The following is a 24,099-nucleotide window of genomic DNA, read 5'->3' as shown; positions in this document are numbered from 1 at the left end:
TTTTGAGAACTTGCTTTTTTTCTTTTTCTTTTAAATATTAGAGATGAAACACAGAGTAGACAGTTAGCCGAGCCAGGAATGGAACCGGGCACTCAGGACTTTGGCTCCCATGTGGTATGTACCCTAACCACTAAGACATGGGACCGCCCTACAGCACGTTTTTTTAATAAATCTATTCAGCAGAGCGACAGGTAAAACTTGGTTTGCAAAAACTATTTCAGGATTGATTGACAAATTGAAATTATATGCATGGAAATGAGTCATCAACTATAATTTCATTTCCTGAGAGCCTTGTGATTGAAGTTTGATGGTAGCGTACCTGTAGCTCAGGTACTGCGGGCCCCTTCTCTGCACATGCTCCCATGTATCTGGGAAGCGGGTATGGCAGCACCAGCGGGTAGGGACTCAAAACGCTCCTGATGTCACATTTGGAAAGCGGAGCTTCCTCCCTGGACATGGTCACCTGATCCAGAACCAGGAAGTTGTTGTTTGGCGTCCATATGGTGCGTGTTTGTGGCAGGAAGGGTGGACGCTGGAACATCAGGGTCATGGACATGGCGCCCAAGGTCACCAGGTCAAAACTAAAGTTAGAAGACAGTAGGACAATACGTTTGGAGGATGACATGGAAAAACAAAAAGTGGATTTTGTAACTCAACTTCTGTACCTCCCATCCTGCCTGCTGATTGTGTAACCATACTCTGGATGCTGCGGGAAGGTGATGTTGACGCCGACCAGAGAAGAGCCGTCCTGCAATGCCACACTGCCTCGAATCACAGCTACCCGACTGGAAAAACAAAGGGGAGCAGAGTGGCAGCATGACATACACAATGAAAAGAGAAGACAGGACTGGTTTACAATGATGGAGAATGTAATGATTGTTTGCAGAGAGCCATATTGTGCTGGACGACCTTGTGCCTGAAGAGAAAAAAGCAACTGCATTTATTCCTCTCGCTACAGTTCCCTCCTTTACAGAGAAGTCTGCCAGAGATTGCCAGGATACAAGGGCCGTAAATATAGCTTCACCCACAGTAAAACCTTTCAACACCCTGTCATATAAAAAAACCCAACGTCCACATCATGTTTATATCACGGTGACAGTGTTACCTGCAGCAGAAGCGGCTGCTCTTTAAATAGACCCTAAACTATCAGTCACATCCACACTATTTTGAAATATTCATCTTGTTTTGCAGGGTGAAATACACTGCTTAAATCTGGAATAATGGCAGAACTGGTCAAAGGAAGACAGATGAGGACGGACACATGTGTTGCACGCACACATGCATTAATGGAGCCTATCTGTTACTCAGGGAAGAGGGATAAATGAAGGATGGCGAGGTTTCTCCGGGTGGCTGCATCTCCCCGTTTGTTACCGCTGTCCTGAAAAATGCCATAGATTTCCCCTCTGAAGAACCTGCCACATAATTAATGTATTTGTTTATTCGATAAGTGAACGGGAGAGGGGGAGAAAAATGCACTTAGCCATTTTTCACAGAGGCATCACTGCTTGTTTTTCAAACTTTCTAGGTCATCCTGTTGACGACGATATGTATTTCTTCTCTCAAATTGTAGCACTGAAACATTAATGGGGACACCTTTATGACTGGTGTAACTATATGGTACATTAATGTGCAACAAGCAAATGCAGTTGTGGTGGCTCGACAGTGAGACTTGGAGAACGATGCGCTGCCGTGTGACTGCTAATCTCCATGGGAACGCAATCGCTGAGTTGTGTGCACAGGCGTTTAAACACGGGAGGAAAAAAAGAAGCCTCATTTACATGCAAACACACACGCTGTCATTAAACAAATAACAGGGAAAAATGGATGATTCAATGCATTAACACGGATGTATTTTCTTCATTATCCACTTCTCATGGCTTTACATGCTATACAGGAGGATACCTGAAGGGCATGGAGAAAAACAAATACATGAAGGCATGCAAACGCAGGTCCAGGCAAACAAGAGCACATACCTGGTATCAAAGGGCACGTCACCGGGGAGAGTGTGTGTGGCCGATTTGCCGAGAAGGAAGCGTATGCGACGGTAAAAGCTGTGGGTGTGTGTACCGACGGGCGAGGGGGGCGCGGTGGCGGTCAGTGGGCTCTGCTGTAGCAGGGCCAAGGGGTCCGTGGAGCCGTGGCACAGTGGGTCGGAGCCGCAACTCAGCTGCTCGCAACAATCCGGGTCCACGCAGTCCATGAGGCCATCTGAAATTAACGGGAGGTTTAAAAAGTGCACTTAACACACTAATAGAATGTGAGGAGGTGGTGGTTTCGGGGGGGATTTACAGAGTCAATACAGGCGAGATCTCTATTGTGCGCACTTTATAAAAGGCTTTAATAGAATTAAGTGACCAAAGTGCTGAGAACACATTTCTACTCTAAAGGCCAATGTATGGTAGGCCTATATATCTGCAATGAAAACACATAAAAAACCATAAAACCTCAAACCCTGCCAAGAAATGATTCTGTTGGCCTGAGAGGAAGTAATCTACAACAATGAAGTGTGCATGTATCGCCATTATCACAAGTGTCAATCAAATACGATTCAATAGGGGCCCATCAGTGTACAATTATAGCATCTATTGTTATGAATCAGTCGGGTATTATTCCAATGTCATCCGAAAAAGTCTGGGGTAAACAATGAGCCGCGGATATAAACCAAGGCGGCAGGTAATAGGAGCTGGGATGGCATTTGTGTTTCCCATTTCAAGTGTGTTTCTGAAAAGGCAGGAAGCAGTGGTGACATTTAAATGCATCTGACCACGGAGCAGAGAGCGAAAGGCCAACAATATTCTATTATAGCCTCGTAGAAAGCTAGCCTACTACAATGGTTGATTTCCATAAGACTCCCTACTTCAACTTGAAAGAACGGCATTAATTGAAATTCTAATATCATTGTCATTACACACGTTTGTTGCCTATTATGCGGGCATTGTTGTTTACCCGTTACATACAGAGAAGCGCAGCGAATGTGGATTTTGAACATGTGTAATATAAATATGTATGATTTCTCTGTGTGTGGAGAAAGGATGTTTTTTTCCAAGTGGAAGAACAATAGGAGCGCTCGCCTCTCCCATCCAGGCGGAATAATTGGAACTCTCTCTTCAAAGTTCCTCTTTATTCTCTGATTACTTATGATAGCATCTTTCCATCTCTGTCTATCTTCAGAGACAAAAAGATTGCAGCCAGAGAAGGCTATGAGAGCCTACAGTATATCTGCCAATTAAGGGGAGATGGCTGAATTGTAGGGTACAAAATTATGGTCTCTCAAGCTGTGCAGAGAGGTGCAAGGATAGAAAGATAAGAGAAGTGTAAGTGGTCTCCATGAGGCTTTGTTAGTGAGTCTTTCTCCAGCGTAATCATTCTTAAACTCAACGGTTTGATACCTACAGTACAGGCGCCTCATCAATATTCATATGGCATTATAAAAACCGTTTAATGTCATATAGGGCGTTTTGCATATAGTGCAATTTATGGTAATGCAGTTAGAAACACGTCACTTCCTCCACCTAATCTCCACCTCCACCTCCCTGCTCATACAGAGAGAAAGAGAAGTCAAAACATATTGTTTTTATTCAACAGGACAGTCCAGCAATTTAGTTGCATAATGTGGAATGTGTGTGATAACAAAAATAAAGTAAAAGAAGCAGTAGAGGCTGAGCTATCCTGACTTTTAGTCCTAATTCGTGTCAAACTACATAAAAACAGGATCCTACATTTTACAAAATTCAACAAATATCACCTGACCATGCCTAAGACTTTCAAAGAAACAGCAGACATTTTGGGAAAATAAGCATATTGTTTTTTTGTGCAGATGTGTTTGAGAAGATCAGTATTGCCATCATATCTGTCCATTGAATCTAAGTCTACAGCTAGCAGTTAGCTTAGCACTTAAATCAGGGGGCAATGACTGATGCCTAGCTCTGTTCAAAGGTAATACAATCTCAAATAAGGATCTCCAAAGTGATTCAAATCCTTTTTGTTTCTATACAAAAACTGGGGCAATGACTTCCTACAAACCTCGCAGTCTCAGAATGACCACAAGACTTTACTTCTCCTCATACATAACCTTGATCGATTGTATCCCTGTTAATATTTAACTCCCAGCTAGTTTGTAACGCATAACCCAGAATTCCTCACCTAAATCTTGGTTCCAACTTAACTTTCGTGCTCTAAAAAAGGCAAAATGATTGAATTATTTGAGTCTAGTTGAGTCTAAAAGAACATATGTTGAACGACTGTCAGACTTGTTAATGTCAAAGTTAAGTCAGGAATCAGTTTTGAGACCATTTCCATTTTTTTTAATGGCAGCATGTCTATTGATTGAAGTAAAACACATATAATTAAATAAAACTATTTATATATATTTTTTGATGAACAAACAAGATTAAATAACCTGTTGACACAAAAACCTCAGAGACGAGTCAAAGTTGTCCCTTGTTTTTTACCCTATCATATGAAAGATCTTTTAATAACCAAATAAAATAGGAAAAAATGACGTAATCCATGAATTCAATACGAAAACCATCAGTGCCTACATTGTAAGCAGAACGCAGTCCTGCTGTGACTTGTTTCTTTTATTTAACCGCACTACAACACATTTCTTTTATATTGAGTTTATAATCCAGGCAGAGTGAAAACCTGTATTTCATGTTTGGAGCAGACATCTGACTGACTTTCTGAAGTCTTGACTCAGTCAGTCATGCAGCTTTGGTAAACAATGTGAAGGTTACATTGTTGCTTTTAGCTTCCGAAAACAGGAGCACAAAAAGTATGTTACGCGTTTGAGGTTCCCCACTGCTGTGCGCACTGACTCAACCCCCACTTCTGATAAAAAAACATGGAACCATGCACAAAACAACAACAACAACAACAGCAACCGGGAAGCTTTTCCTCCACACAAAAGAGACATTGCCTTGTTTGCAACGATGGATTACAATTACTTAAAAGGCATGTCCGGAATGGATATTTGATGTTTCAAAATGAACTGGCAAAGGTTAAAGGAATGTATACACTCAAAAAACATATTAAGAAGGGACTAAAATAGGGAGAAAATTATGGAATTGAGCAGAGATTGCGATTCTTCCTTTCCTGAATCCTTACCTGAGGCGAGAACAACACAGCTCTGAGGCTGAGTGACACACACCTCTCACCTGTCAACAAACACCCCCTAACCAGAGAGCTGTTTTCTGCATGGGTTGCTGTATTAGGACTTGAGAAAAAATTCTCTGAGAGCCTTTTTATCCCTGCAGGAGGTATGCATATTAGACATTTAGCTGTGATAAGACGAAAAACACACACACAATTTCATATTCAATGTAATAATGACCAGCGGGACTCTACAGGAGTCTCCGCAGGACTGGGACAGCGCAGAGGGGGAGGCAGGGGAGGAACAAAGATTTTCCATCTGGAGAAAAAGGAGTAAGTAAATGGGAGCGGACAATGTGCCTCAGAGACAGAAATGAAAGAGGTGAGAAAAGAGAAGAGATAGAAAATGATAGATGGAGTTAGAATGTCACCTCCGTCGTTGTCTGTTCCATCACTGCAGTCAGTTTCCATGACAACGCTGCATCCGGGCCCACTCCATCCCGCCTGGCAGACGCAGCGCCAGCCGCTCTGCTCCAGGGTGCAGCGCCCGTGCCCGCTGCACAACCCCGGGCAACCGTCTGAAAAAGGTGTGTCCCCACGTGCAGACACACACACACACACACACACACACAAAGAAAAAGAAGAGATTTCAGCATTTGTGAGTATGTTTGAGAAGCACAAAGTGATGTATTTTTCCCGGGGGGGAAATCAATTAAAAGTTAAATAGGGAAAATATAAAGAATATATTTATATCCACATAAGAAGTTAAAGTAAGAATTTGCAATAAAAAGATACAATTCAATCAATTAAAACAAATGATGTAAACATGTATAAAGACATTCAATTAAATCTAATAAAAAAATATGTATCCAAACGTGAAACGAAAGCAAAAATGTGCATTTGAAAGTGTAAAAATACGTATATAAACAAAGAATATGATTTAGGTAAAAATGTGGAAGAAATATCAAATTAAATAAAGTGAAATACTTTAAAAAAAGTAATTATTTGAAAAAAAGTGTAATAGAAAGCAAATATTTATATCAACCAAACATTTTTTTTAATGAAATAAAGTTAATTTAAATACAATAAAAACATGCAATATAAATTTAAATAAAACAGATAAAAAATATTCATAGAAACATAAAAAAATGAGTGTTAAAATAAGATCATTGTATTACAATATATTTATTTTAGATAAGAATATATTACCTTTCACAACAACGTCCAAATCATGAGTAACTGTAAGGAAGACAAGGTGACAATTGGATGAGAGAATGCAAATACAAACACTTTTTTTAGCTGTTAATCATACTCATCAAAATATCACAAGGAATAATTAAACACTCCCACACACACACACACACACACACACACACACACACACACACTGGGCTCACCGATGTTGCAGTGCTCTCCCTCCCAGCCCGGCTGGCAGATGCAGGTCCCGTCGTGGCACTGGCCGTGTTCCTCACAGCGGGGATGGCACGCTCTCTGGTCGCACGCAGCGCCGATCCAACCCTCCTCGCACTGGCACTGGCCCTCCGAGCAAACGCCATGGCTGCCACATGGCACCGGGCACAGCTCTGCAGAACAGGTGGGTGGGGGATAGGCGTGAGAAAAAAAGATGTGTGAGAAGGAGAGTGAATGAGAAGGAGGAAGCAGATGGAGGAACCAAGTGTTGGAAGGTAGGAAAAAACGTAAAAGAGGCACAAGGGAGACGAGGAGAGGAGAATAATTCTAAATTGGGGGTGAGCGTTCGGATAGGTGAGAGGATAACCTCAGAGACTCAAAAGTCTACTTTCTCACAATACGTAATCTTCCCACCTCTAATAGCTGAGCTCCCTGAAGGAGCTGAAGAGTGAATAGACTCATAATAACAGCCAAATGATTCCTATTTGCAGCGCATATTTAAACTACAGGGACTCCAATTCAGCCCTATTATTCTTCTCTGACATTTTGATCAGATTTGGAGGCTACGTTAATACCCTCTCCTTTCCCTCATCCCTCCATCTTAGTTTTTGTCAGCTTTCTGTTGCCAGTATCCCTTTCTCGCTTTTGCTACATCCCTAAAATGATTCTTTTTTTGTCTCTCTTCTCTCCTCACCATCTCACTTTCTCTCTCTCTTGCAGCAGGAGCTTCATCCATCAGTAAAGAGAGCAAAAGTGCTGGAGGCACACAAAGACTACTTATCCGGCTGCAGTAAAAACTTATTTCAATTTAAATATACATAGCATGGAGAGGGGAGTAAAGAAGTGGATTATAGTTGGAGAGTTTTTCAGCTCTCTATTAGAATTACATTAGCTTAGCTATGCTTCAACAAGACCAAGACGTAGAATCGCGGGGTCTTTTTTGATTAAAAGCCCGGCAGGTAGAGTGAGGTTGCTCATATCTTGGATACTCAGCCATGGTCTATCATTATCATCGACTATAATGAGGCCTGCACACACCTGAGAGCAGAAGCTAATGCCAATTGCCTTCAAATCACTCGTGTGCATGGTGGGACAGGTCCTTTCCAACCCTACAGTTAAGCTGGTGTTGTGGAAACAGAGGGAAGTCAGAGCTATAATAGCTTTTTTCCTCTCCCTCTGTCAGTTCAAACCTCAAGGACAAGGACTCTTTTCTCTCTGACTGCTGTGTTCTATAGAGTCCAGTGCTTGATTTGTCTCATGGCTTATTCCCTGGGTTTTCTTCACTCGCAGTGGTTGTTTAGTTAAGCAAGCTGAGAGCAGAGAAAGTTCAGGTGGGCGTAGATGTAAAGAATCTTTCACCAGGATATCTAACAACCGATGTAAACGGGTCTGCAATAAACCAGCTTTTTAAATGCCACACTGAGCGCTCCTCAGAGTCTCTCAAAGGCTTTCCAGCTAAACTAGAATCTTGTTTTTTCTCGCCTGCTTTTTATTTTACCTCAATTAGCTGAAGGGGAGTATGTGTGTGTAGGTGTGTGTGGGTAAGTATATGTACTGTACGTTTCACTGTAAGAGTGCTGTTGCAATAGGGGAGGGGGGGATGGGTAACCAGAGTGCTGCCGTCATAGTCATGATGGGAAATCTCATTTACGACCAGCATGAAGAGAGAGTGCGTAACACACACACACACACACACACACAAACACACACACACACACACACACACACACACACACACACACACACACACACGTTTCACAGAGTGACTCCAACCCATATTTCTCTATCATGTCTATACAAATCCCCAGAAAATAGTATCTGGCAAGACCCGCTTGCTTCAAGAACACCAGAGGAAACTAGAGATGTGTGCTTATAATTTTTAATGTTTTCCTTACATGGGTGGATATTATGAGTCCTCTCTCCTCTCCTCTTAGCTCAGGTGTTCAAGATGTGTTCTTATCTCCTAGATATAAGAAAGGCTGAAGAAGAAGAAAGCTTTCTCACACTTTTTTCTTTGCAGCGTGACTAAGGAGTCCTCAGTCGACTATTTCATTTTAGTTTGAGGATGGAGATAGTCCAGTTTTCAGGGCTTCGTATGCAGGTTTACTTTATGGGGGGGGGGGGAAGCTGTGGCTGGCCCCCAGGAAGTGACCTAGGCGCTGAAGCTAATTTCTGTAGTGGCCAAACTGCAGTACCACACCTAAGTCAATGACTCACTCAAAAACGTTTTCCCTCTGACTGTCATTGGAGAAGAGACGTCTTTAAATCAGCTTTTATCTTTCCAAGTCAATACACTTTACAGAATGAACATGAGGATAACATCGTTTAAAGCCAAATCTCAAGCTGAGTTTTTTACCTGCTCCATTCATTTGGCCGATTCCGGGTTATGAGGCGGCGGATTAGAGGCGGGGCTTTAGGAAAATGCAAGTGCACATGCTCTTTGAGCCCAAGTCCTCATATGATCCAGGTACTTTTTGTACTTACAGTCAGGCTGTTTGGCTGCAACTTAAATAGGAATGAACGAAGCCCTACCTTCAAAACTGTATCCAGTTCTCTTTTTATATTCAAGCTCTGTACAGCTCTACTTCTCATGGTGTTCTAACCTAAGAGTGCTACAGAGGTTCACTATCACCTCTTCATCTATATATATATCAAACTATGTGAGTCTGGAGGACGGTATGTATAAATATATATATATATATATATATATATATATATATACCGTCCTCCAGACTCACATAGTTTTATTTAAATGTTGTCATACTCTAAATAAAATAAGTATTTCCTGTAAATGTTCTTTTGGGTTTGGCAACTCAATTACGATTTGCGGATCACAAGTTGAGCCATGAAAGGTTGTATTTATTTTTTGGCCAGAAGCAGCTGACAATTATCCTCAGGTCTTACCGTTGTAGCAGTCAGGTCCCGTCCAGTTTGGCTGGCAGGCGCAGGTGTCTGACTCGGGGAGATAGGTGCCATGTCCCGAGCACTGCTCCTGACAGGCTGGCAGCGGGTCATCACAGCTCACTCCTGCCCAGCCCGCCGAGCAAACGCACTCGCCCCGCACGCACACGCCATGACCGCCACATTGAGGGTCCGCGCAGTCCACTGCAGAGCCGGGGGAGGACGGAAAGAGAAAAAACTGAATGAGTCAGAGGTTTCGTGGAGGGAGTGAAAGGGGGGGTTGGAGTGAATAGGGGGAGGGTTAGTTGGGGGGCGCCAGCCTCATTATAATCATCAGCTCACCGAGTATGAAAGCAGTGTTCTTTGCATCCCATCCAGGAGTTAACCACCCTCGCTACAATCCCTGTATCTGTTCCACAACATTACACTTCATAGGACACTTAGAACTGAGGCTTTGATAAGGGCCGCAATGGGCTGTGTGTGTGTGTGTGTGTGTGTGTGTGTGTGTGTGTGTGTGTGTGTGTGTGTGTGTGTGTGTGTGTGTGTGTGTGTGTGTGTGTGTGTGTCATGGTGTTCCTCACGACGCAGTGCTAGTGTGTGTAATTACAGCTCTGAGCACCAAGTCAAAGCTCAGCAGAGTCAGGCTCAAACTCAGCTCAGCCGCTCAAGGTCAAACTGCTGAATGGGTCTCCTCCAGGCGGAGGTTGTGGGGGCAGCAGCGGGGCGGGCTTTGGGACAGCTTTGTTGTCAGTTAATCATCAAGTGGACCATCATAATTTATTCGGAGAGCACGGCTGTGTTTGCTTGTTTTTGCTAATTTATTGGTTGGTTTTACAACGGTAGGGTGTAATTTGGGCCCTAGGGCTGGTTTCCTGTCTGACTGTAAGGTGACCCGGCTACCTATATCATTTGTAATCCTTTTATTTATCCATAGGGAATATTTTACTTTACTTTACTTATGGGTTTAATTGTCGGTTAGAATTGTTTAACATTATGTCATTCAGGCATTCAGGGGTACAAACCCATCTGGAATAAAAAAGGTCACAAAGATGCAAACCCCCTATGGATGTCTGGGCATGTTGAAGCAGTGTAACCTTTGCAATTTTTCAACCATGCAATACCAAGAACACTTAGGATTATTGCTGCATTTCACCGGCCATTGAGCAGAAATGTCCTTTTAATTATTAATATTTCTATTAATGCTTATACATCACATATTGTAACATACACATTTTTACATATTTATTGGTAAATGTTGTAGTTCAATGTGCAAATTGTTACTTAACCTCTTATGTTGGAATTAATACAAATGTATAATTATTTATGTTGTGACATTTTATTTAATATTATTTTTGCACATTTCTAACTTGAATCACCTGTGGTATTATTTATATATTTTTTAACATTTTATTTTTAATGATGTTTGTATTTGTAAAATAGAGCAGCTCTCACAAACCTAGTGTACCTCCAGAAAAAATCAAGTATTCCCAGTCATATGCTGGTTAAAAATAAATATAAGATGTAAAATGTGGATATACAGTTGACTTAATCAGGCGATGCTTTGGACCAAACATTATGGTATATTGTAGACATCAAAAGTAAATAGTTTTTCTTAAAGGGTTCTCCGGATGCTGTAAAGATGGATATGCTGACAACAATGACTCATATTGCGTTTGATACTGCAAAAAGAGTCTACATTTGATGTGTAAGGATTGTGGTAAGATCTGATGATATAAGAGGTGTGTTGAAGGAGAAACATCTCAAGATTCCAGTATGATTAATGTGCATTTTAGACAAACAATGTCAAAATATATCACTGACACGTAGATGATGTGCAATTTAAAGGAAATGGATGATTTTGTGAAGAAATCAGCACTAAAGCAGCATTAATTGGCCACTTGGGGCAAGGGATAAGTATGGAAACCTCTTATTAAATGGGCCCAGGGGAAATGTTTTCAAAGCCCTTAGTATTGACAAGCTCTTATGTAACCAGTCTGCCAGAAAAACTGATTTCCTATTATTTTAGGCTACATAAACGTTACTGTATATAGCAGCTATTGTCTTATCAACTACATGTATAATATATAATTGGACCAACCCAGGAAATCTTCAAACGTAAAGTAAAGTCAACTCAAAAAATCATTATAGAATGCTTTATAACAGGTAAACATTGCCATGAAGCATTATGATTCAATATAAGTGCTTATTACTGTAATTCAGTTCCATAAGCAGATTATAATGCATTAGAATTAAGTTTAGAATAAGTTTTACAGAGGGTTTTCCTGATTTGAATTGATGATTTAAGAATAGACAGCGTTGTACAGTATAGCCCTTTAAGGCTCATTTGTGATCACTTCACTTGATTCACACAGTCCTTAGAGCTGATGGAGTCTGCAGTAATTATCTGTGGGTCTGACACTAAGGGGGCCCCTTGTCAAATTACACACAGTCATTTGATCCATCGTCAATATCGAAATATCGATATGTGCTGCTTTGAATGAAATGCTTATCTAAAAAATAGCAAGGTCACTCATTTGAATATGTGGGGCCACCTTTGTTGTGACATAATACGTTGAGTATCTCGGCAGTTGAGAGGGTGACACATCTTACCTTGTTCACAGTTAACCCCCTTGTAGGCGGGGCTACAGATGCAGATTCCCTGGATGCAGGAGCCGTGGTTGGAGCAGGTGGGGTCAATGCACTGACCTTCCTCCACATTACACTCCGCCCCCTTCCACCCCGCCAGGCACACACACCTTCCTTTCTCGTACACGCCGTTACCGCTGCACAACACCGGGCACGAATCTGCAATGGGGGGGAGGGGGGAACAAACACAGATTACAGCCACGTACTTGGGGTTAGTACACACATGCACACACACACACACACACACACACACACACACACACACACACACACACACACACACACACACACACACACACACACACACACACACACACACACACACACACAGGCGGAGTGCTGCAGTATATTAGCCGGGAGACCGCAGTAACCTACCGTGAGTGGGGCTACGCTCTCTTATCTCGGCGAGTGCGCGGATTCAGCAAATCCTCAAGCATCCTCTGACTCCTCTCTTTCTCTTCCTTACACGCGCACATACACACACACATTACAGCTTATCCCTCACGCTGTTTCAATTTACTCAAGCACCACCTGAGCCCCGGCTACCGCAGCAACCCAGGAATTGTAGAAAATCCCCCCAAACGTCACCTCGCTCGCTCTGAACAGGCCGTGAAAACAATCGTGAAAGCGGCAGATTAGGAAGGAGAGCATTAGTCGGGGTTTATAGAATGAGGCTGGAGAAGTGGAGCTATGCAGAGAGGGAGAGCAGTGTGGTAATGACAGCCAGGTATAATAAGTTAGCGTGTGATGACGCATTGACAGTAACATCCCCCCCCCCCACGTCTCCTCGTTGCAGCTGCAGGATGTGTGGCAGCTCCTGACTTCAAATGGATTAGAATGACGATACAGAACCACCGTTGTAAAAAAAAATGTTCGGGATAATTTGCAGTGAAGGCCCCTGCGCGCTCTTTCGTGCGGGCATGTGTTACGTGTTTGTTTGATCCTTTTGTTAAATCTAACACGCTGTACCCCGCAGTAATACATTTCACACTTCACTTTTTTTACAACTCTTTGCCAAAACTCGCTGTCTAACTTTTCAAAAGGGGAGAATATTATAACGCCGGCAAATGAGCGAGGATGAGAGAGGGATGAATAAATGATGAGCGTAAATAAATCATAGAATGTGATATCATATCAGCTGTTTCTACACAATGAGACAGATACGACTACAATGATTTTACATAGAAGGACAGAGGAGGGGAATGAATGTGAAAAAGAATGGAGAGGAAAGACACAGAGACTGAAGGAGTAACTAATTCGCAATAAATACACTAATTTTTCTTTTACCGGATCTTATTTCTCTGTGCCATTAAAAAACTCCATTCCTTTTCCATCAGTTGCTGTCCAAAATAGTCAACACCTCCTGTAAATGTTTCAAATTAGCATCTGCAGTTGCATCCGAGTCCCGGAAGGCTTTTAATGGGTAACATATGTGCAAGAAGTGTTAGTTTTATTGACAGTGGCTTAACGGCACCTGAAAAACAACCCTAATGGAAGTGAAATGACGGGAAAAGTAGGTGGTGGATGAAAAAAGGAAGAAGATGAAGTCAGAGATGCAGAGTGGTGATTATACCTGATTTGGTAGGTGTGTTAATGGGAGTGGTGCAGTGGAAATGGGCATTATATTGAGTATACATCCACACTAATAGGTTTTATTTAACAGTACACAACTTGTGTTATGCTTAGTGTCCACACTTTTGAACAAGACTTTTTGTAAGCCCTGCAGAGCCACGTTTTAGTTGAAAAAGTGTCTTATGGAACTGAGACTTTTTGATGATGCTGACACCCACGTCAGGTTCCTAATTTGGTCACCTTCCCCTTGTTCCTCATGTCCCTATCATATACCTCTGTCTTTCTGGAAAAAATCCAACCACATCACCCTTAGTCCTGCTGTTCCCAACTCCTGCCAGTGCACTAAAGGCCTATACACCCCAGTCAATAGTGCTTCACAAATGCACTATTTACTCCGATTTGAGAAACCAGTGACAATAAAGTGTAGGGCTGCATGATGTTGAAAATTAAGAGGTGATTTAACCAATAAGTTATTGGAGGGATGGATCATATTTGTAACATAATTGTAATTATCCTTGATTGTTACATTTGTTTTAAAGGATCTTTCCCAAACAACTATGTTTTGTTAAAGAGGCCTTATAATGTTTTTGGGGAATTTTCTGTGGTGTGTTATATAGGCGTTTGTGCATGTTAATGGACTGAAATGCCTCGATTGGATTCGTTTATACTTCTTAACATAATGACATCACTGTGTAACACTTCTATTGGCTAGTGCTCCAACACATTGTATCTGATAGGCTGGGCTCTGGTTTTAGACAGAAGGCGAAAAGAGGTACAGGCAGGATCAGAAAAATAAAGAGCTTTTTGAACATTAAAACATGTAAACATGTCACAGGAGAGGAACAAAACACAAATATGAAATCTGGAAATGAGCAAAAAGGCCCCTTTAGTTCTTTATAATACTATTTGTAGGGCGGGATATCCTGCTGCTCTACAATACATCATTTAAAACTGTATTTCACAGCATATTTAGCCTTTAACAAATATTTAGCTTCCCTCAATTTGATTATTGCAACTAATCCATAATGCAATTTCAATTAAACATGCAGCCTTAGTTGAATGTCAGAAAGTATTGACAGCATAATGGGGAAGAGATGTTCATTTTCAGGTTTACCCTTGCACTTTGGGTTTCTAAAAGAACATGCTTACATGCTCAATTTTGACACTAGCCTGACTTGCTTGCGAGAAAAACTGCAAAGATAGTTCACAAGCTGAGGGTGGAGAAACTCAGATGGGTTGTGGTATATCCTAATGAGCCTTAATGTGGCATAAGAAGAGTAGTCAAATTGAATTACTTATTGGTAGGCACCCAAGATACTAAGAGAAGTTTGTGAACTGACAATGAAAAAGTGTGTATTACATAGTATGTCCCGTTTAATCCCTTATCAGAACTTATCTTACCTTTGGCACAGTCTGGACCCAGGAATCCAGCGAAGCAGTGACAGTGTCCGGCCACGCACTCTCCGTTTCCATTACAGTCTGTTGAGCAGCCATCCATCGAGTCTGCATGGCCAACACACAGTCACAGACACACAGTTACAAATCAGACACAAAAGGAAAAAGAAAAGAAAACTTGAATATATTCCTTTTATAACTCTGTGAGCTGGCATGGCTCGCTGTTATTGAATGAGAGATCTGATAAGCAATGGATGGCTCCCCAGACTCGGGGGCTATATTAGATTAGTCTGATCCAGCTGCTATCACTCTCTGGGGAATGGCCAAGCACTCACTTACACTCAGTAGCACTAAGCACATTATACTGCATTACAGGTTGGAAACACACAACGCGCAAATTTACGAACATCAAGGCTTAATCAACAAACTGTTTACAAGGGCGCAGTTTGGAACGAGATTGAAAAACATCGAATCTGACATCGTGAATGCACAAGTTAGTGGAGAATGGCTAATGCTGCGTCGCTACACTGGCGGCATGGCGAGATCAATGTGATGCTTGTTCCTTTTGTCTCATCTGGATGCGTGTTTCATCATATCCCTCTTTAAGATGTACGCATTTCATCATATTCCTCCATCGAACTTCAATTAGCCGCCTTCCTTTTTACCATTCCTCCTTTCCTCCCATTGATACGTCCGTCATGTCACATCTCATTCTCTGGGAACAGACAGAATGGCAAAGGATGATAAAGGGGGGTGAGCACTTGCTGTTAGAGCATTATATAAGACTGCTGACTCCCAGATGGAAGATTCTGCGGGAGAAGGGTCTTGCAACAAGACATTTAAACTGTGCTGCTGATTGTTGTGTGCCAGGCGAGCTCTATCTAAGCAAGATAGAGTAATTAAAGCGGGCGTCATTCTTTGTTTGACCCTGCTCTGCTCCTCTGAAAGGGGATCGACTCCAGAATCAAACCACTGCAGTCTCCTGGCACGACAAATCCTTCCGAGGCAGGGCTCGTGCACACGCACATTTACAACACACACGCGCAGTTATTACGTGACGCCCGCCTCGAGCCGCGTGTGACACATGCTAATGAGACGGTCCATGCCAGTACCCAGCAGCGTGGCGTTATCCTCCACGGCAGCGCATCACCAAAGAAAGCAAAGTCATTTTCACCTCTGTCATCGTCAGTGTGATGGAGAGAAGGAATGGCAATCATGGTTTTCTCCCACACAGTCACAAACCTTTTTCCCCATGTGTTTCTTTCTCTCTCTTACAAAAAAGCTTTGCATACAAATTCTGTTGGAAGATGAGGAGTCCTCATCTGGGCCAGTTTTAAGTAAGGATCTCTTTATCTTTTATTTGTGGTTATCCCAGGTTTAAAAAAAAAAAAACTGGAGATTGTCTAAGTATTCAAAAAGGATGTTTATTTTTTTTGAAAGACAAAAGGGAACACAAGCCCTGTTAATATCCTGTTTATATACTATAGAACCGCTTTCCTGTCCAAGTAACATATATCACATTTTGACATTGTTGACTCGAGTTTCGTAGATTCAAGTGGTGTTACAGATACTCTACTGCTTTCATTCCAGCCTCAGCTGTTTCCTTACCATCCTCGGGCCTCATATGGGAACACTTACGTCCTTTACTTGACCCTACACACACATTTTCCTTGCTCATCCTAGTGTATATCTGAAGCACTCTGGGCAGGCACAATACATCTTGACACTGCATTTATTTTTTACTGAATAGAGAGGTGCAGTGATGACGTATTTATGAAGGCCAATCCCGAAGTTAGCATCGCAATGGCTCCCTTTGCAAGTTTTTAAATTGTATTTTTGACTATTATTTGTGGGTAACACACATTTATGATATGTAAACAGTTTGTTCAGCAGAATAACTCCAAATATTAACATCCATCCATCCATCCATCCATCCATCCATCCATCCATCCATCCATCCATCCATCCATCCATCCATCCATCCATTCATCCATCCAAAAGCTAACCGAATGCTATAAACAGACTATATAGCGGTTGAAGGGCTCCGCATCAACGCCACTAAGCTATAGGCTGTCTCGTGTCGGCATGATGACGTCTCATTTAGTCACTTGTTTTTTATGGCACATACAGGCTTTGGACTTTTTATTTGTTTACCACAGACCTTATTTCAGGCTCTTTGACATACACAAAAACATTTCATTTCCGGACAAGGGAACCTGAAGTGCTAATATGCTAAGTAATTTCCAGGTTTTAGGATTCATTACTGCACCACTCTTTTTAGTCAGTTGTTAGCAATTGTTGTGTTTATGACACATAAACACTTCAGACATTCACAAGTGGGGTAATTACTGGCATATTTTATGTTGTAGAACAAAATGTGAAAATCTCTTAAACTTGTTTTAGGCTTCTAACAACAAACATGTTAAAAAAAAAACGTAGAATGCAAGAAGAGGGAATTGCTGGGTTTTAGGAGTCGTTTCTGCACTGCCTTATACAGTGGATTTTATTATGAAAAGCACTTCTATGAAAAAGTATTGTACTCAAATTCCAAATGTCGTGTCAAGCACCTTGACATGTAATGAAAAAAAACTCCTCTGCAGGGCACGGAGTTCCTTCCGACCAGCGGGAGATGATTGATCCGTCAGTACGCTCACAAGGATGCAAGCTGTTAGAGCTGTAACAATTATATAACCGCGATGTCTTTCAGGTCAATGCTTCAACTATAAAAATCTGCAGGCAATTAACAGGTAATGTATGGAGAGCCATGTCTTTATTTGTTATAGTATATATATTCTGCGTGCATGTGTGTGGGCATCCGTGAGACAACCACTCTGATCTTTCCACCCGCTAAACCCTTCCCAGTTAGAAATCACTCAGGCCATAAGTTATTGCAGTTAAATGCTATTATAAAATGGGTGCTCCCATCCAAGTGATCTGATTGGTCAAATAAGCATTGCAATTGTGCTTTATGAGCCTGTAAACTTTCAGCCATTCTTTACGACCTTTGGGCTTTATGAATTTATGAAGAAAAATGGCTGCTCAGCTAAGTAGAAGCAACCAGCCGTAAGCCGATCACTTTTGTTTTGCTTTTAATCTTATTTTGCTAAAAGTTCCGGGTATCTAACATGAAACTTTTTATTTTATTTTGTCGGTCATTGTCTAAAAGATATAATATTCAAGAGGTTGTGTGATGACAGCTGAAGTGGAGCAATTATGCATAATTAATAGCCCTGCAGGAGGAAGCTCCACTCTCTGCCTTTGTGCGGGCTGAAGAGAATTAAAAGAGAGGAAAATAGAAGAAGACGGGGCAGGAGTGGAGGTGGCGAAATGGCAGATATCATTACGCCGGAGAACAGTGGGTCACATGTAAATGTCAATAACGGTGGAGAAGGAAAAAAAAAATAAAAATGAGGAAACGATTTTCTCTTCAGCTGTTTTTCGGCACCGAGTGGAGAAAAACCCACTTGACAATTCCATTTGAATCCGCATAATGAAGCCTATTTTCAAATCAGCAGGTGTTCTTCACACCTTTTTATTATTTCTTTCTACAATTTATACGTGAGGCGTTTATACATTATGGTCCAGATCAATGAGACATGACTGTAGAGTATAGTGTATACGCATATCAGCATATATTATTGTTCATGTTTAGACATACACAGCAGCGTGCGTGCCGGCAATTTCATATTTTGCATCCTCCTCTGCAGTGGCACCTGGATGTGTGTGTGTGTGTGTGTGTGTGTGTGTGTGTGTGTGTGTGTGTGTGTGTGTGTGTGTGTGTGTGTGTGTGTGTGTGCGTGCGTGCGTGCGTGCGTGTGTGTGTCAGTGCACAGATCACAGACAATGTAATGTCTTCTCACTGATACAGGTCAACTGACCAAACGCATGCAGCTTTGATTGTTCTCCCACAAGCTACTTCTTTTAAACTTAATGGAAATGATGATTATAGTGATTATCTATAAAAGCCCCATTACTCTTTTAAGCAAGCTTTATTTCCAGCAGCATGCTTACATAAAACATGTCCCTTTTTTGTGAGAACAAGCATCCTTTGGCATCATTTTATGTATTGTTTTGCCATTCTTTATGATCTCATATTTCCCTTCTCGTCATACACTCAATTGATTAGATTTTTTTTTAAGATGGTCTATTCTCTTATTTATACTCTGTTTCTTTGTTGTATCCGGTTACTTTTCACTGCGGAAAAGCTCGATTTCCCGACAGAGATCATTTAATTTCTCCCTCGTCGTTTCCCCATAAAGCTCCACTGTGAGCTACGGCATACTGTGTTTCTTATTAGAATTTATTGTGCTGTAGCTCAATGGTTTTGATTTTCTGCCTCCAAAGCAACACAGTGTTTGTAGCCCTCGTTAGAGGTGTAAATGGCCAGTGAAATGAACTTTGACATCAATCCATTAATATTATTTTCCTCTTACAAGCCAAATCACTTGATTAATTATTTGGAAAACCTAAGTGGACGAAAAAAGGGCTGCTATTCTGAGTCCATCTGTCGTGTCTATATTTGTTTTGATTATCCGAGAGGAAAGAGGAAACCGTTTGTAAACGTTTTTTTTCCTGCTTAGCTCGAAATGTGGGGCTGAAAGTAGGTCTGGTATATTCCACACTTTTTAGATGCCACACGTGTCGACAAATGTTTGACAGCACTGAAATAAAATCTGTGTTTAGCAGTGGCATGCTGTCAATCATTAGATAAAGGACTGTGTCAATATGAAGATGAAAGATGTTGATAGTGCAATGTTTTTGCATAATCATGCTGTTTAATGATTGGCTTACAGCTTTTTAAAGGTAGCTGATATATATATATATTTATCTTATAGGCATTGAGAAAGCTCTGTGTTGTGTTCTTGATTGTGATCTGAATAACATAAATACTAACGAAAATATAGCCATTTACAAAAATCCCAAAATAGAATCCGAAAGAGACTTTCTCATAACATCTGTTCATGGAATTCTACGTAATGTAATCTCACCTGTGTGACACATTTAAATAACCAAGTCCCCCCACAATGTTAATGTGCTAAAAGATGTCCCAACACCTTTTTTTGTTATTTCAACACTGTATTCTCTTAAGGACTACTGGACAAAGTGGGAGTGAAGAAAACTGCCCTGGTAATTATCCACTTGTCTATATTCAGCCACGTACTCTTGCATTATTCACATCCTTCAATTTACTCTGGCATCCGTGTGTGTCATAGCAATGAGCTGCAGTTAGCCAGCCCTGTCATTACCACAGGAGCTGTCCTCCCTTTTCCAACGACTGTTTTTGCCATGCCAAGCTCCCTCTTATAATAGGAAAAAGTTCCCTTCAAATGTCAATGACTCTCGAACTACTCTTGGCCATGTCCTGTCTGTCTGCAGATGAAAGGCAAGGAAGGACAAGAGTGAAGTAACCCTGAGACACAAGCGTGAAAAACATTGCAATTATATAACCCACTCAGGTTCAATGTAAAGAAAAAGGAGTGTGTGCAGGATGTGTTTTTTTTCCACAAAAGGAACCTGATAAAGTACTTTTATTTGGTTTAAAGGGATGTTTTTTTTCATCTGAGCTTACAGTATATGAGGGACTTATACAAAGTCAGTGTGTCACCTACAGTTGATGTAGGTCTAAACTGTGTTAACTAAAGGCAGTGGAAGGCGGGCAAGTTGTTCTGCGAGTCATATCCTTTTATTTTTAAGTTTCTTTTTACTTTTTAAATTGAGTCTGGTTGCTTTGAAGAGAGTATAGATATATATTTCATAGATTCAGTTCCCTGTCGCAAAGGGTTGTCTGACAGCAAGATAAAATATTATAGCCAATAGAATCACGCCTGCTGCACAGTGATGTCACCATGTCACGGAAGTAAACAAAGGAGTCCAATGGAGGTGTTTCAGACTGAGGTGGAGAGAAATTCCCTCTTGAGGGCCCTTCAAGCTTCTGTGCTGGTACTGCTGTCAAAAAAAGGGATTGGCGGACTATGGATAAGTACCTCATACAAATCGAACTTAAAAGAACAAACTATTCTCTTAAGCAGCACAGATGAGAGGTCATATTGTAGATTTAGGAAAATAAAGGATAAATAATGAGAATTATAGTGTATATCATTTATATAAAACATAAAGAGGCTTATGTGTCCAGCCAACAGATGAATGTGGATAATGTGCTGTTTGACGGATATAGAAAATGGGCTTCACTTTATTTCTCCTGACCTTTTATAAAGGAATGTGCAATATTTTGTTTAGTAAGCTAAAAACAGATATTGATTGTGTCAATATGGATGATGCACATATCTGGTTGGCTGTTCACATGAAATATTTAGATTAGTTACTTGGACAAAGCCTTGGAGATGAGGACACAATCCAATCCATTTCAGTTCACAGTTCATTTGAAACACATTATTTCAAAAACACTATTTGAAAGGATATCATCTTCTTTTATAATATAGTGATGTAGTTCAGCTCTTATATTTCTTAGCAGAAGATGTAAATTGAAGTTGTCTTACATCTGTTAAACAGCTTAAGCTATCATTATTTCATTTAAATACAAAATTAGAGTCATGTCATTTTATAATATGTGGAGTAAAAGTATAAACTAGCATAACATAATCAAGTCAAGTATAGCACCTCAAAATGTAAGTTTCAGAAAAGTGGTCAGGTTCTTTCCAACATTGCTAACTATAAGGAAAACATATAGTATCAATGCCATCAATGCAATAGTGAATGACTCATGGCCAATTCAAAATTAAAATACAATGATGAAAAAAACTAATAAATAATTGCATTTTAAACGCTTCTCCTAATGTGCATAGCGCCGTTATAAATAGCTAATATATTTCTTGCTTTTTAAAGTTTGTATCTCCATGTTTGAATGCACTTATTGTAGGTCTCTTGGAATTAAAGCATCAGCTAAATGAGGCTTAATTATGTAGAAGAGGAATGGGAAGAAAGGCTACCAACTTAGGTGAATCCGTAATAATGACATAATCATGATAACTCTCCTCACCTATGGGAGTGCTGTGCAGCAACACTTGCTCCAGGTTGCGTCCGTCGTTGTAGAGCGCCAGGTGCCAGGTGCCGGGGTCCATGTACTCTATGAAGCCCGTTTCTTGGAGGCCGCTCAGCAGCAGGCCTTTGGGAGCTTTGGCAGTCAGGAAGGGATCAGTCAAAGACCTGGGCAGTGCCTTCCCGTCCAACAGCTTCACAAAGTCGAACTGGAACACAATACACATAGAACAAAATCAGAATATTGGAATTGGAGCAAGATGGGAAATCACCAAACCCGCATAAATGCAACCGAAATTTGCAAGCCAAACGTTGTCCAGCGATGTGGGGCGATGTGGGTGTGTGAGCTTTGAGAAAACTGCCAATTGAATGCTATGTGGAAATGGCATGAATACGAGAATCTGGGGAAAAGCATTACATGTGGATATCAGATGTGAAAAGGGAATCCGAAAAAAAGGAGGATGAAATCATCGTCCATGGCAACTCGGTCCTCCACCAGACGTGTTCCCCAGCAGTCGCTTCGACAACTTGACATGCTGCTAATAGCGTGGGCAGACTTTACCACACAAGCTTTCAAATGGAACAGACTATTATTTCATTTGTCTAAACCTCCCCGTGCTTCTTTCTCACCCTCTTTAACTTTACAACCACCCTCGTCGCTACCTCCCCTTCCTCTCCATCCTTAAACCTCCTTGAACTCGCGATCTCTCGCTGAGTCTTATTCCCCCTGAGGGCTGTGTGTCACACTAGTGTCAAAAACAGCTAATTAGACCTCTTCATGCAGGCGAGAGCAGGGGCGCAGTGATGTTAAAGAGCAGAGGACTCAGTGTGTGTTGTATTCTTGTCCGTATACGTGCCTCTCGCATGGAAAATGATGCTCTACAGGGTGTACAACAAGCGTGTGTGTGTGTATTTTGTTTCTGGAAATGTGTCTGAGACGCCACACAAAGCTAAATAGATCAGCAATTGTTGTTTCTTTGACGTGTCCACACTTTCCATTTTTTTTAAAGATCTCTGTGTAGGAAAAACAGCAACATGACTTCTCCCTCTTCTGGTTTTGACATGAAATTTGACATCGCAGTGAACATTTAGATGAAGCCAGATTATATTGTGACTCAGTTTTCCATCGTCTTGTCCGCTGTGTTTCACTAAAACATAACTTCCATTTGATTTGTCTTCATTTACATATTGTTCTGTTCATGTTTTCAGAATGAGAGTAAAAACAGTGATTTGTTACCTGGCTCATAAATGCTACCTGTTACACAGACAGACAGCCCTTCCTGCTCTGCTGATCTCAATCGTTATTTTGTCTGACAAAACAAGCGTAAACACAGTTTATTGACACCCGTGCTGTGTGATTGGCTTTACTGGTGCTTAAAATGGGTGATCACGGTTGGAGTGGCAACAAGGTTAGATGTGACAGGAAGTTGTCACTCTTCCTTACTTCTTGTTGCTACACAACCCCTGACCTGTCTGAGCAGGCATATTTATATGGAATTAAATGTGATGGCAAAGGTACCTACCAAGACAACAGCGGGGGGGGCTGTTTGCTATTCAGCCATCATTGCATCCCCACTTCTAGACGTGTCCAGTACATTTAATATTTAATATTTAGGCAAGGGGAGGGTGCCTTGCATTTTGTCTTTGCTATTATGTTTAATTTGTTTATCTGTATGTTTTGTGCCACGTTGGGAGGATGGCGTGGAATATTTAAAAACAAGTTGTTCTCAAAATGAATAACAAATGTTTAACACTAAATCTGACAATACCGAATCTAGTGTCAGTGACTAAAATCAGTATTCCCTCATTATTTTATAATGATATAGTATGTACATTTGTGTAGCCCTAGTTTTTTAAACTGAACTCAATGTAACAGCTTTAAAGCAACATTAGCAACTCACGGCTGAACTGAAGAAGAAGAGAATCGCTGAACGTGACTGCGTCGCCATGCGTTAACTTTCTCTTGTATGTACCGATGTATACTTTATAGAGGCCCTTAAATGCTTGCTTTGGTTTTCCCTGTGTGTTATATCATTTAGTGTGCATGTAAATTGTCTGCAAAACCAAGTTATCCCAAGAGGCCTTTTG

The 24,099-nt window shown here is 41.1% G+C and overlaps 1 protein-coding gene across 1 annotated transcript in view; it reads right to left on the bottom strand.

Moving 5' to 3' along the window:
* Positions 1–24,099, bottom strand: part of tenm1 (teneurin transmembrane protein 1) — a 199,075-nt gene that overhangs the window by 81,410 nt on the left and 93,566 nt on the right. The window contains 10 exon segments of the mRNA XM_063876353.1: positions 320–581; positions 666–785; positions 1,974–2,208; positions 5,523–5,669; positions 6,301–6,330; positions 6,489–6,674; positions 9,406–9,606; positions 12,013–12,207; positions 15,022–15,123; positions 22,013–22,220. Of these exon segments, the coding sequence (XP_063732423.1) occupies positions 320–581; positions 666–785; positions 1,974–2,208; positions 5,523–5,669; positions 6,301–6,330; positions 6,489–6,674; positions 9,406–9,606; positions 12,013–12,207; positions 15,022–15,123; positions 22,013–22,220 (1,686 nt within the window).

This window comes from Eleginops maclovinus, chromosome 23, assembly GCF_036324505.1.
Source record: "Eleginops maclovinus isolate JMC-PN-2008 ecotype Puerto Natales chromosome 23, JC_Emac_rtc_rv5, whole genome shotgun sequence".
NCBI lineage: Eukaryota > Metazoa > Chordata > Actinopteri > Perciformes > Eleginopidae > Eleginops > Eleginops maclovinus.
The sequence above is the reverse complement of the archived record's forward strand: the minus strand, read 5'-3'. Positions and strand labels throughout refer to the sequence as shown.